At 41.0% G+C, this 15,018-nt stretch overlaps 1 protein-coding gene across 1 annotated transcript; it reads right to left on the reverse strand.

Moving 5' to 3' along the window:
* LOC8062036 (zinc finger protein WIP2) lies at nt 600-3,873 on the reverse strand. The gene is made up of 2 exons (XM_002462057.2): nt 3,301-3,873; nt 600-1,007 (listed from the first exon to the last, which is right to left on the reverse strand). Exons 1-2 carry the CDS (start codon nt 3,838-3,840, stop codon nt 600-602), a joined length of 948 nt encoding a protein of 315 aa, XP_002462102.1. The 5' UTR covers nt 3,841-3,873.

Below are 15,018 nucleotides of genomic sequence, written 5' to 3' on the forward strand. Positions count from 1 at the left end.
CTGTAGACTTTGCTACTGCTATCCATGCCTTTGAGAATCATAACATGCATTTGTACTAACTACTTCATATACAAATATTTTTTAGGAAAGCGCATCTGAAGTTATATCTCACGCATTTGTACTAACTATTCTATATATAGATGTTTTTTTACGAACACGCGTCTGAAGCTATATCTCAGACGAGTTGTGTCAACACGCGTTCGCAATAAGAAACATTTCTACTGACGCGTATACCGTAGATGTGTCCGTAGCATTGAACCGCACTATCATAGACTCGGGAAGCAACGTCTATAAAAACATCTATATTACAGCCCGTCAGTACAACGTGTCCAACACGTCCATAGTAATACTACTATAGACCACGTACATAGTGACGTCTACATAGACAATGTGAATTTAATGGTTTTCACATAGTGTAAGATAGATATAAAGACAATGAGATAACAACGACAAACAAACAATGCGATCCGAAATTCGTAACGATACAATGGTCATTATATAAATACACATTCACAGATGCACCTGACCGCGGCAACAAATCAATCAACTAATATAATTATTAATTAGAAAGGTGCAGCAGCAGCAGCGGCTGCACGCTACTACACCGTGGGTTTGGTTTGGCCGACGATAACGGCGGGATGGTCCTCGACGTGGCCGCGGCCGAACGCGCGGACGTGGTCCTTGAGCGAGCGCTTGTGCTTGAAGTCGGAGCCGCAGGCGCAGCGCCACCGGCGGCCGCAGTTCTTCTCGTGCGTGCGCCAGTCCCCGCGCACGGCGAGGGCCTTGCCGCACCGGCGGCAGAGGAAAGGCCTTGCGCAATGCCTGCGCCGGTAGTGCGTCTGCAGGGTACGGAAGTCCTTGAGCGGCCGCGCCCGCGGGTGGTCCACGTGGTTCCGGCACCCAGGCGCGCAACAGAAGCACGGCAGCCGGAGCATCGCCGCCGGCTGCGTGCCACGGAGCGAGTCTGGGCCGCGGCGGTACTGCGACCCGTGCCCCCACATGTGCATCTGCACACCAATACACCATATATGTCGTGAAAAGCTTAGCTAAAGGTATACTGCATCCGATGTTAAGATATATATGGCACTAATAAGCCACAAACTATTGAGTTTGGCTAAAATTCAAAACTTAGAACGGAGGAAGTACTCCCTATATCCCTGAAAGCTTCAACTCGAATCTGTACCGGTCAAACTTTTTTAACTTTGACCAACTTTATATAAAAGATCATCAATATTTATGAACTAAAATGAGTTCTTATGAAAATATATTCTATGATAAATCTAATGGTATTAATTTGGTACTATAAATCTTAATGTTTTTTTTTTTTATATATTTGGTCAAGGTTTTAAAAGTTTGATTTAGAATAGCTCTAGAAGTTGCAGCTTTCAGAAACAGAGGAAGTACTATTAATTAATAATTTAACAGCCACTCACAGAAGGAAGCAATATGCAACTTAGCTAGGGCACCTGCAATTATTAGAGATAGTTACTAGCTCTAAGCCAACTTTTTCAATAATGCTAACTTTTAGTACATAGTTTTTAACATGGATAGCTTTGATACTCTCACATAACCTTGAAATATATGCAAGAGATTTAGCGCTCTTGATAAGAACTAGCTTTTCTCTCTCTTCTATTAACCTACTCTCTCTGTCCTAGTATATAAGGTATGAGACCAAAAAGACATCTAATTCTCTATCTAACACTAATACTACTACAATAAATTATGTGAGAGAGCACGTCTTATATTATAAGACATAAACAAAAAATAATTACGCCTTATATATTAGGACGGAGTGAGTATGAAAAAAGAAATACTTAGATCTAGCTTAAGAAATACTTAGATCAAGCGTTTGTTAGTTCCTCGGTTTGTTTTGAATTATAAGTTATTATTTTACATTTCCTAGACATATAGTTTTTATTATGCATCTAGATATATGAACAGAGATAATTCTATTCTTTTTTTAGTAAACGGTTATGGAGCTAGTGCTGCCTGACCAGTTTTCCTATATGCTTGAAGATTTATTGGAAGTTCACAAATTATACTCACAGGGACGTGTGTTTTTGTTTTATTTTGTGTCCATGTGCCGCTTATCAAGCAGAGATATTGGAGGATCTTTTCAAAAATTTGTATTAACTGGATATATTTTTCTTGAGGATCAATAAAATCTTACTTTGTCAAAAAAAAAAGTTCTATAGTGTTGAATCACTAGAATTTAAGCTGATGATCCTATCATGACATTTCTATGGTTAAGTATAAATGCGATCCTCAAGTATCATGCATACAAAAAAAACCAACAAAATTAGTTCTGAAACATCTAAATTTGTTTTTGCAGCAAGGCAGTGCATATGCGTAGTAGTTGCTCACAAAACGTAACCAGACGAGAAACATCTAGGAAAAAGTTAAACATAATTAAAGAATGTAAAAGAAAGCAAGAATGAGATAGATGTCCACGCCCTTCACCCGTGTGTGAAGTCAAGGTTGTTCATCTTCTTGGATTTTAGTTTTAGCATCAAGAGAGTCATGGCTGTTCATCGAAGTTCACCACAAAAATTAAAACAACATAAAAATCATGCCGCTGGCCATATGCATTATATTGCTTGGTCATTGTTAAGAAGTTAAAGAAAGCATATATTATATGTAACAAGTTTATTAATTTCCAAGAAATTTATCTGTGTGTAGTATTGTACACAGAGATAGATCTACAATTTTTCGTTACGATGAAGAGATAATTTTTTAAAAAAGAAAATATATTAATATCTGACTAATGCATAGGAGAGAGAATAACTCTGAGTGCTCTCTTTCTCTCTCTGAGAGTGCTCCCATTCCTGCGTGAATCACGTCAATATAATACACTCATGCATGGAATGACAAATAGAAACAAGCTAATTAAGCACAAAATGACCATGATGCATGGTGGGAGGAAGCACACACTACATCTGCACTGGCCGATCGTGGAAACTCACAGAGGCGAAGTACACGCTAACCAACTATATATGATGCCGCCTGAATCTTTGATGCTAAAGCAATATAATGGTCTCATGCAAGCATGATCTGCCATGCATATATGCACATCGATCCACCATGTCCCGGCCCCCACCAGCGGCGTCCACGCACTACAGTGTCAATGGCCCCCCATTAATTTTTTGCACATGCATTTGCCAGACACACACTGGTCAAGATTCCCCAACCTAGCTACTATGTGCAAATCCCTTGAAGTGATGAAGCTTCGTGCATGCATGACTCCATGTAGTCATGTACTATAGCTATAATAGCATGGTCAGAGCATGTTTGGTATCAAACCTGCAGGTTGTTGTATCTGCTGAATGTCTTGCAGCACACAGGGCAGGCAAAGAGCATGGGGCCAAACATGATCTGAGCTGCTGTAGGGATCCAATACTTCCCGTTTGTGAGTTTCTTCTCCCCTATGGTGAAGTACTCCGAGCAGCCATCATCGCCGGTAGCAGTGCCCCCGGCCTGTGATCCAAGCTCTTCTTCGCCTTCTTCTGCCGCCTTGCTATCGCCAGCACCGGCGACGACAGTTGCGAGATCGAGGGGGGAATCACAGTTTGGAGATGGTGGACCAATTCGGAGCTTGATTGTTTCTGTATCCTCCATAGCCTCCTCTTCATTATTCTTGTTGCGTGGTTGATCTGCTTTATCATTGTTGTCACCATGCTGGTTGTAGTCATGGCTTGAAGAAGGTAGGAGGCTGAGGAGAGGGAGTGCTTCCTTTGTGACGGGGGGAGGGGGTACCGGTGGTGGTGAGACGACCAAGCTTCTTTGGAACAATAAGGGCCCTGCTATGTGAGGTCTAAGGAAGGTGTATGATGATTTGGCCATGGGGAGCTCCAGCTAGGTAGCTTCTCCGAGAGATTACTTGTTGTTGGACTAGACGAGCAGTGCACCAAGAAGCTACCTATTATAAGCCGGGGGCTGTTGGGGGGGGGGGGGGAGGGGGGGTTGTGTGTGTGAGAGAGAGAGAGAGAGATCCCCTTCTCCTCTGTTTTGGATGCGTGTATTAGCAACCTCCAGCTGCTTGTGATCCGGGCTCTCATTCAATTTTGTGCACCATGGGTCTCTTGATTAATTATGTTCTTGCCTTTCTTTTTCGACGGAACAATGCATATCATGCCTGAATTTCTCGGTGCGGTTGCGGCCCTACAATGTGGCATATGTGGTATGCGGATGATTAATTATTTATTCGACTACTGTACCAGTGATATATATGCTACAGTAATCAGATGGTTCTTACAGGAGTATATACTATCATTTTATCTAATCTCATGCATGATTCGGTAACGGAAATTTGTTCTAGAGATGCCTAGGTTTTACCTTTGAACAAGTTACGATTTCATCGATTCATAATATTAACTCTTGTGTTTTAAAGCATTTGAGCTGTACTAATTAAAAACAAACATGTGGCCTATATTTGATATGTATACATTAATTTGACAGTTTAAGATAAATCATAAATAATAAATTCATGTTATTATTTGTTATTTTATCTTACATTTTATCATCTTACTACAATGAATTGGTATCTTTGATCAATTTTCCAAGCATATAAAACGGTTGCAGAATGTTTTAGTTATGAGATTATTAGCTCTCAAGGTTTGATATAATCATCAGATATTGATTCCAAATCTAAAGTTGATGGATGGGTACATAGCTAATATTACAAATGTTCTGGAAACGTTAGTTTACAATAAAATGCATACTATAGGTACATCGACTATTTAGCAGTGGCAGTATATTACATATATGCATGCATGCCCATAGAACTAATCATTTATTAAAATACTATGTTTGTGTGTTCGCGCGCGAGAGAGATGAGCTCTGGACTGACGGACAAACAGTGATATTAGTGAGTGGATTGTTGCTAAAAAATAATGAGAACTAAACTATTATGACGTCAATTTTATGCTTTATATCCAGTGCTTTCCTTTTTCAATCTGTTCCCACAGCTGGATCAAACAATAATTCAACAATAAAGTAATAGTGGATGTGTGTATAACACGATTTTTGGTGCAAGTTAATAAACAAGTGAAATCTAGATCATGACTGAATAAACTTTGTGGAGCATTTGTAAGGAAAGAAATTAGAAATATAGACATTTTATACTTGAAAGTTAGTCCGATGTCTAATTTATCTTACTAAATGGAAGGGCACTCCTAAGAATAAATATATACTCCTTCCATCCCAAAACAAATTATATTCTAGATTTTTTCAGTCAAATTGGTGGAGAATATATATAAATGTTCTTAATACCCTTGGTTTGTTACAAATTGTTGCCTCAAAAGAAGTGATGTCACGTGGTAAGAGATGAGGCGGAGGAAGAAAACCTAGGAAAAAAACCTAGGTGCATGCGTGGGGCCAGATAAGGAAAGGGCTGGATCTATTGTGCATGCATGAGTCAATAGATTCTTCTGTATCTAAATCTCATAAATCATTTTTTGTGAGACAAATTTCAAATCATATGTTAGATATGTGTCGAATATATGTATATTTGGTTATGTTGGACTTGAGTTGTATTAGGGGATAGGATACAGTTGTAGTTGAACTCTATGTCCTAGGGGGCCATAAATAGAAGGTCACTCTTGTTATAACCATGAGACGACTTGGAGGCTAGTTTGTGTGGCGGCAATGCCGCAGGATCGCTTGGATGCCGGTGTAGCTGCTATTTATGGGGAGGAACGCCCCTAGTGATTGCCCCAAGGATTAAACAGATCGCTGAACCTCGTTAAAAAAACATAGTGCCTCGGTGTCGTTCTCGTTTGCGTATTTTCTTCTATGGAGATTATGCTTCCACATTCACCAGTTAATAGATCCGTTTGGATCTAGAACTAACCGGGGGTGGGACGGAGGAAGTATAACATACATATTAGCTCCCATAGGTCATATCATGCAACATTAGGTAAGATTTTGATGCTGCAAAGATCTAGAAAGTGAGTGAAGAGAAAAAGATCGAAAACATTGTTTCACGAAGCAACTTTGCCTTATTAGCTAATATTTATCATATGGTGTAGTCTTTTATTATACTAGTGACATGCATGCATAACATGCACGTGTCTATTAAAAATCATAAACATTATAGGAACAATAATCATTTTTATAATTCTTCATCATCATTGTCCTCCCCCATATCATGTTCATCTTCATACATATAGTAAAGTTATCATGTTCATCTTCATAGGTGTAGTAAAGTCCATGTCGACGAAAGCTGGTCAGCTACCTTGGGATATACCCATGGTAGTAGTTTATCAGCACACAGGTGCGCAAGCTACGAACTCGATGGTGACACAAGACACAGACAAGGATTTTATCCAGATTCGGCCACCGCCATGAGGGCGTAATACCTACGTCCTGCGTCTGATTGTATTGATATGAGGTGTAATGAAATCTCTTACTTGTCCTCTAGGGGACCCCTGCCCCTACTTATATATTATGAAGGGATAGAGTTACAAGTAAAGTATTCTATTTTGGTACAATATCTTATTGTAGCCTTGCGGTGCACGCCGACTAGCGTCGTGCGTCGCCGTCTTCATCTTGTGGATCGGACAACCTCCGATAGTGCGGCCCATATCGAGCCATAAAGGTATAGGGGTTTATACCCCCACAGCTAGTCACCGAGCTCCATGTATTGTGATGCATACGTCATCTCGAGCTTCTTCGACCAGCATAGACGACAGTCGACCACTGTTGACAGCGAGAAAGTAGGTTGTCTGAATAATGCATGGTGCTCTTGACAAAAAAGATTTCTTTCTTGATGAAATATGTCCACTTTACTTTTCTAAAAGTATAGGCTTTCACAAAGCAAACATATTCACCGTAAGGTGAAGTATGCCCACTTAGTCCCCGAGCCTGGTAGTAGGTGACGTAAACACGTGGTACTAGGATCTAAAAAAAGTCCATGTAGAAATTCTAATATTGAGATGCATCGTCAGGTGCATCGTACCGATGTAGTTTTCGAACTTGCTGGAAGGCAAAGTATGAGCCTTGTAGTAAGATCTAAAAAATTAAAATCGCCCCTCAGTTGCGTGAGTTCAATTCATATATAACTGAGAAGAGCAGTCCACAAGCTATGGTCGAAGAGTGATCGAAGCAAGCCCCGGGCACAACGTAGAGACTGGTCGACAAGTCCTCGAGCGTGGTTGGAAACATAAACATGCTCGGTGGTCAGCACAGTTCCTGAGCATAGCGTAGAGACTGTTCAACAAGTCCTCAAGTGTGGTTGGGAACATAAACATGATCGTTGGTCGACACAGTCTTTGAGCACAACATAGAGACTAGTCGACAAATCCCTGAGCGTGGTTGGGAACATAAACGTGCTCGGTGGTCGGAGCAGTCCCTGAGCACAACCTAGGAAGTGGTCAACGAGTCCCCGAGCGTAGCTTGTTGACTAGGCCAAACTTCTGAAAAATAAATATAGAGAATAGGTAGTACATGATGTATAGATAAACTCTATATAAAAAATCAGCACTAGTGTAAGATTTTAGCTTTTATGTTATATTTAAAGTTAACACAAGTAGTTAATTTATTCTAGAGCTTGTACCAGCTCTGATCTGGCCAACAATCTAGAGCATTAGGTGTGGAACCTAGGCACGTGTAGGATTGCCAGCCTCGTCAAAGAGCTACTGTCGACCACCCGGAACGTAGAGGGCGGATCTCGTGCACGTGTAGGGAGGAGTCGGAGACAGTGCCGGCTCTACAAAACTCGTGTAGGAGAAAAAAATTAGTCGGCTAAACAACAAGTTGTTTTGAAGGATAATAATGTTAAAAATATTATGTCAAAAAAATAAAATATTAGAAGTGCACTTATCTTTGGACGAAAGTCTGTTCGATGGCGACAAAATTGTCTGGTCCTCAAGCTTTGTGACGTGTTGTCATGAAGGTGGTCACGATTGTCATAGAGTCGTTCTTCGTAGTGATTATTATTGTGATATGACAGGTGGTTAGAGCAAGTAGGACAAACAACTTGGTCAATAGCCCGAGCAGATCGGTGTCACCGACCTGCCTCCCTTTGTAGCATGGAAGCGGTGACGTGCTGTCAGCGTGGTCGAAGACGTTGCTGGAGTGGTCGAAGCCATAGCCAGCATGGTTGGAGCCGTAGCCGACGTCAGTGAAGAAGTGATCGGCGCAGATCGGATCTGCACCTCCTCCATGGTCGTGGTGGTGAAGCTGTTGAAGCCAGTGATCCAGGTGACCTGGCTGACGGTGAACGTGAGACCGCTCGCCACGACCGCAGAGTCAGAGATGATGACCATCTAGCTCGCTTGGGAAGCTATACACACACCCCCTATCTGGCGCGCCACTGTTGATGAAAGCTGGTTGACAGTCTACCTTGGAGTATATCCACGGTAGTAGTTTATTGGTAGATAGGTGTGCAAGCTACAAACTCGATGGTAACGCAAGACATGGATGTTAATGGTCGATAATGTCAACTTTTATTAGAACTTTAAACCCGAAGGAGAACATGAAAACACACTAGTCTAGGGTTTAAACTGACAATTTCCACGAGTTTTGTATATTCTATATTTTCTAGGGTCTATTTCTAGAAAAGCTGAAAAGAGGAATTCAAGTGCATATTTACCACAAAACTTATCCGCCATGAAAAAGATCATGAACGGGACGTGAAAAGACTCTAGAAGACACTAGAAGAAACTGGGGGCCAGAGGCCGCCAGGTGGGGCCGGCTGGCCCCACCATGGCGGCGACCGACGGCCCCCTATTAGGGTTTCGGCCCCCCTTTTGGAAGCTTCCTCCGCCGCCTCCAAGGAGTCATCTTAGCCCTTGGTTAAGTGGGTTTGATCCTACGGCGCACGTCGATCCCATCGGGCTGTAAATAAAGGGGCAGACCCCCCTCCATGAAGGCATCAAGTCATTTGGAGATCCATTCATCAAGAGCCTTCTCTAGTTTATCAGAGCCTCTCTAGTTTATAGTTTTAGCCTAGTTAGATTAGAAGTAGAAGAGTTCTAGTTCTTCGGCGGGATCCGGAGCCCCTGCCGTCTGTCTGGAGCGCGGAGTTCGGTATATTTCTAGTATCTTTCTCTTATTGTATTCAATATTATGATTCATGCAACATTGTTCTTAATCTCTTATATATTTTTAATTGTAATAGTCATTGTCTACTTTAATTATATGTCTAGGATAGTTGGGTTGATCTTATTGAATTCATATAATTGCTCGTATAGCGTTTACCCAATCAATTGGTGGTTAGATGGTAGACAATATGTAGACGTGGTGTCTAGATATCTTGTTTATCTATGAGGGCACTCTGATGTGCCAGGTCGTGTGGTAGTCCGCACAGGTGACAGCTGCGTTGGTTCCTTTGTAGTCCACCCCTCGTACGTAGGACACGCTTGGGCGCGGTCACGAAGGAGGTGACGGTTGCGTCTTAATATCCTCATTAGTTGATGCCTCTTTAATGTGATTATGATATAGGGTTGACTTAACAATGATTTCTTGATGTAATTGCACTAATTAGAGTATTCATTGACGTAGTTATAGAATTACCTTAGTATTTCTTCCTAAGTTTATCAAATGGCTAGCTATTACTATGACTAGAAGAGCTCTGATATTTATCTATTTATGATGACTGATCATTATTTATCTTATATCTTTTATCAAGTGACTTATCTCTATTATCAGTAGGATTCTAGTTATGGTTTATCGTTCACACCAATAGTATAAGTTATAGTTATAAGTCCTATATATACCTTCCCTATGGATACGATATTTAAAACCCCTAGGTAAAATGTGACATTGGTATGATATCTGTGCGCTTGCGGATAATCTTACTTAAATCTTATTTAAAGGAGTGCAGTTAATTTATACCAACAAGCATTTTTGGCACCGTTGCCGGGGAAGGTAGCTAGGCAATTAAGGAAAATTGATAGACTTATACTCAATTATGTGATCGAGATAACCATTAACCCCTGCTCAAGCAGGATTACCCTTGTTTGTCTACTTTTATATCTTATGCAAGGTAATAAACGACCAGTTTACGACCTTCAGGCATGCCCCCACAAAATAAGAAGAAACATAACAAATCTGATGTTGGAAAAAGAGGTCGAGGTCACAGGACTTTAATTCATATCTCAAGTGACGGGAACAAAGATGTTGCATCACTTACAAATTCCAGAATGTGAGTCATGGTAAGTATGATCAAATAAAGGTGAGAAAGTTTTGCTCATGGACTTTCAACAATTATGAGTAGTTACCTTTTACATTCCACTGTATGTTTACATTAATCCATATATTCACACTATTTAGTTTAAACTTCCTCAGCCATAACTTGTTCCATTTCATATATTCATCTCACATGCACTAAAAAAATCACCATGATCATGCTCTTTTATCTCTATCTGAATAAATCTCTACTATATTTTCATGTTGCCTTTATTTGCTATGATATATGTTTAGGCTTTGAAGTACTTTCATAAATCTCTTAAAAGAAGCATGGTGCTTAGTTTCGGAGAGGTGGTTTTACTTTTAAAAGGCTTTTAAACTGAGCTCAGATTAAAATGCCTTCCTAAGTCAAATTAGACATGGTGTCTAGGTTGTTTTTTGAGCCAATAGTATATTGTAGTGGATACTGAATATTTTGTCGGGCTAACCCCTACAAGAAAATTTTGAATTAAATCTAGGAAAGTCAAGAGATAAGTTCACACCAGGGAATGAATCGAGGCAGATGATAACTTTGCACAAAAAGTCCAACTTGTGAGTAGTAATATTTATCCATTTATCTTTTGTTACAAGTTATCTTTGTCTTGAACCATGATAGATTGCAACAACAACATAAAACACAATAGACATGATTTATGCTAAATAATCTTAAACCATATATCATCTTGATTAGCATAGAAGAAAATCATTAAAAAAAGTATGGACGACAAAACCCATATTTCAATCTTGCTATTCCTTCGGGTATGTGTCCATTAACGTTTTATAGGAAAGAATAACCTTAATCTATTGGAGAAGAAGTTTTCAAATGAGCATTATCTTATCTCTAATAGACCCTAGCTCATCAACCAAAAATTAATCAAAGAAGTCATGAAAAGATTGATGAGTAAAGAGCATGTAATCTTCTATAGTTTCATTGAATGTTGAAAAGGCGAAGAATAAAAGGAAGGCCTTGCTCAGCAGACCAGGAGCTCTCACCAACATATGAACCCAAACCCTCCTCTTTCAAGTAAGTTTGTCATCACTTATTTAGAAAGATGAAGATATGAGGTACCTTTGTCCAAGCCTCATGCAACATGTAACTACAATTAACATCTCATACCATGTTGCTAATTTGTCTTGGTCATTTCTACCCTACGCTATATATTTATATATATTTATATATATAAATATAAGTATGCTTTAGAATATTACTTAAACATTATGAAAATTAAGCATGCTTATATAAAAATTTAGTTGTACATATAGACTAACCCCTCCTACTTAATTTTTTTTTAAAATTATATTAGGAGACTATTTGTAGAATCAATTCAAGGTTAAGAGTATGCTTCAAAATAATATCCTTGCTTTAACTTTGATATAAAAAAATTGAAATAGTATTGAATCATTGAAAACATGAGCTACAAATCAATCTTTAACTCTTAGGCGAACACTATCCATACTTTGATAAATAGTATATTCCTTCGGGTATGTGTTGTTCACTAACCCTTTGCAGAAAAGACATAATGAGAGAAGCAGAAGGTCCAAAGAGTGAGAAAGGAGTACAACATACGAGACAAGATGCTAATGAATAACCCATGAGACAAGGAAAAAAAGAGGGAGACCATTGAAATTCATTTACCCTTCACCATGCTCTAATGGAGGTAACATCTTAAGATAAGTGGTCATTAATTTCTTCTTGATCTTGGTATGCAATAAATGAAAATACAACCATGTTAGAGTTACAACTTAAATTGATCAACCTGATTAAACTCAACATGACTTGTTCTCTAAGTCTGTTCATAGCACAATTTTTGTAATCTCATTCTTAACCAAGTAAGCTAGAAATACTTCATCAATTATTCTTGATATATTATTGTAACACCCAAAATTGGATTTTCAAATAATAGGAATTAATTTGATTATTTAAGAAAATAATTTTGTGCAAATTAAAATTCACCATAAATTAGAAACATGAATTTGCATTCATGCTGGAGCATAATTATTTTGTATTGTATGTTCTGTTTTTATTTTGATTATTTTGCTTCAAAGCTTCTTTGGAAAAAGGAATTGAGAAAAGAAAACAGAAAAGAATTTGAAAAAAAGGGGAAACCCCCAGGAAGACCAGCCGAAGCCCAGTTCCCCGGCCCACCAAGCCAGCGCGCGCACTCCCTCCCTCTCCCTCCTTTCTGCGGCTGACGACATGGTCCCACCTGTCAGTGCCCTGTTCTTCTTCCTCGAGTCGGAACCGAGCCGGACTCCGTCGCAGCCGCGCTCAATCCCGGATTTTTCGGGATTTCCTTGCTCTTTTCGCAAACCGAGCGCTATAAAGCGTTTCCCCTCAACCCCGCAACCTCCTTTCACAATCTGTTGCACCCTGGGAACCCTAGCCGCTCTCAGCGCGAAGCTCGGGATCTCGCCGGAAGCCGCCGCCACGAAGCGACCTCCTCGCCCTCTCTCGGCTCGAGTAAACCACCTAGGTGGGTTCGCCTCCTCCCCCTCGACCTCCTTGAGTTTTTCTTTCTCGATTTGGTGCTCGGAAACGGGAAGCCGGACGATGCTGGCGAGCTTCGGCCTCCGGCCATGGCGGCCACCGCGTCGGAGAGGAAGAGGCCGGCCGGCCCGCCGCCGAGGCCCCCCTGTTAGAACAAGAGCCGTCCGATCGATCATCTACGGCCGAGATTAGAACTTACCTTTTCGCAGTGAATCTTCATAAAGAGTCCGTGGAAAGATTTGCTATTTACCCCGCGGTGCCTGGCACCCTGGAACAGATTACGTTTTCTATGTTTGAAAGCGTATTCCTGTCTGGTTCAACTCGGTTTACGTTTTCAGATATTTACAGTTTTGCCACTGAATTTATAATGCTTATAAAATGCTCATTTTAACTCCGTTTTTGTCCATTCAAATTTCGTTAGATTCGTATTCTCGAACTCTACATGTTAGAAATAATAGTTTACTGATTTGAAACTTTTTAATTTCCTGGTATTATTTAATTCATTATTTCTCTATAGGAAATCTTAGAAAATTCATATCTTTCACGTTTTAATTCCGATTTTCGTGAACTTTACGTTTGTGTGATCGTAGCGCTGCGTAGAATATTTTCATAAACTTTTATTTTTGTTTTACCACTGTTTGGTGTATTATTCTAATAATAGCATGTTTGTTTTGTGTATGATTGTCTCCATTGGATTGCGTGTTGTTGATTGATGTTTGGGAATAGACGGTGAGCCGTACGTTGGTGATCAAGACCAAGCTTTTGAAGACCAGCAGGCTCAGGAGAGCTTTGAGCAAGGCAAGTATAACTTGGGATCATCCTTGTTACCTATTCACTTATAACTACACATATATATCATATGCATGCTATCACCTTGTCGACCTTAGCAAAATCATAGATGATTGTGTCGACGAAAGCTGGTCGGCAGTCTACCTTGGGGTATACCCACGGTAGTAGTTTATCGGTAGACGGTGCGCAAACTACGAAATCGATGGTGACGCAAGACACGGACAAGCTTTTTATCCAGGTTCGGCCGCCGAGTTGGCGTAATACCTACGTCCTGCGTCTGGTTGTATTGATTTGTGTTGAAAGAATATGATGTCCTAGGGGGGTCCCTTGCCTCTCCTTATATAGTCTGAAGGGCAGGGTTACAGATCTGGAAACTAATCCTAGTCGGTTACAATTGCCATGGATAATTCGATATCAATTCCTATTCTAACCGACTAGAATCCTGCTTGATCTCTCCATCTTGTTTCCTTGTGCGAAACTCCAGGTTGTCGGATCAAGCCTTGAACTCGTCTCGTAATGGGCCAAGCTTCCTGGCCGAAGTCTAGCCGTAAGGGTATAGGGGTTTATACCCCCACAGCTAGTCCCCGAGCACCATGTATTGTGATGTAACACGCCGTCTTGAGCTTCTTCGATCAGTGAGACTTGACGTCTTCAATAAGTGGGAAAGTCGCCCAAACAGTTGCAACGGTTCTTTGACCAACTCAAAAGACAGTTGATCAACATTGACATCGAAGAAGCGAGTTGTTCGAAGAATGCATGGTGCTCTAAATTAAAAAAGATTTCTTTCCTGGTGAAGTGTGCCGACTTTACTTTTTTGAAAGGTATAAACATCAAAAAAGCAAGCATATTCACCGCAAGGTGAAGTGTGCCCACTTAGTCCCCGAGCCTGGTAGTAGGTGACGTAGGCACGTTGTGCCAGGGTCAAAATAAAAGTCCTCAAAGAAATTCTATAACTGAGATGCATCGCCAGATGCATCGTACCGATGTAGTCCCCGAGCTTGCTGGAAGGCGAAGTATGAGCCTTGTAGCAAGGTCTAAAAAATTGAATTTACCAGTCCGTCTGCAATTGAATAGACTAATCGACCAGTCCCCGGGTGTATAATAGTATGACGACCAGTCCCCAAGCACCAAGTGCGCTCCTTAGAATTCTGCGTTGCTATACTGTACGACCAGTCCCCGAGCATCGAGTGCTCGGTGGTCGGTGCAGTCTTTGAAGTTCCGAGCTGATAGACTGGGCGACCAGTCCCCGAGCGTCGAGTGCTCGGTGGTCGGTGCAGTCCTTGAAGTTCCGAGCTGATAGACTGGGCGACCAGTCCCCGAGCGTCGAGTGCTCGGTGGTCGGTGCAGTCCTTGAAGTTCCGAGCTGATAGACTGGGCGACCAGTCCCCGAGCGTCGAGTGCTCGGTGGTCGGTGCAGTCCCCGGATTGTTGACTCTCTGGCATATTTGTCTTCTTTTTATTAAAACGATCTTTTCAGTTAAAGTTGACATGACGAGACCTCCTGATGGGTTGTCAGATGGACGCATGAAAAGTTGCGCCTGGCAACTGTACAGCCGCCCTTTGCGTGGTTTGAG

The sequence above is a fragment of the Sorghum bicolor genome, chromosome 2, assembly GCF_000003195.3.
Source record: "Sorghum bicolor cultivar BTx623 chromosome 2, Sorghum_bicolor_NCBIv3, whole genome shotgun sequence".
NCBI classification, from domain to species: Eukaryota; Viridiplantae; Streptophyta; class Magnoliopsida; order Poales; family Poaceae; genus Sorghum; species Sorghum bicolor.

What these genes read in the sequence shown, in the direction of transcription:
- LOC8062036 (XM_002462057.2), bottom strand. Translation starts at nt 3,840, where the DNA reads ATGGCCAAATCATCATACACCTTCCTTAGACCTCACATAGCAGGGCCC. An exon ending in GCAGATACAACAACCTGCAG is followed by an intron (nt 1,008 to 3,300) that starts GTTTGATACCAA and finishes ATTGGTGTGCAG; the next exon opens with ATGCACATGTGGGGGCACGG.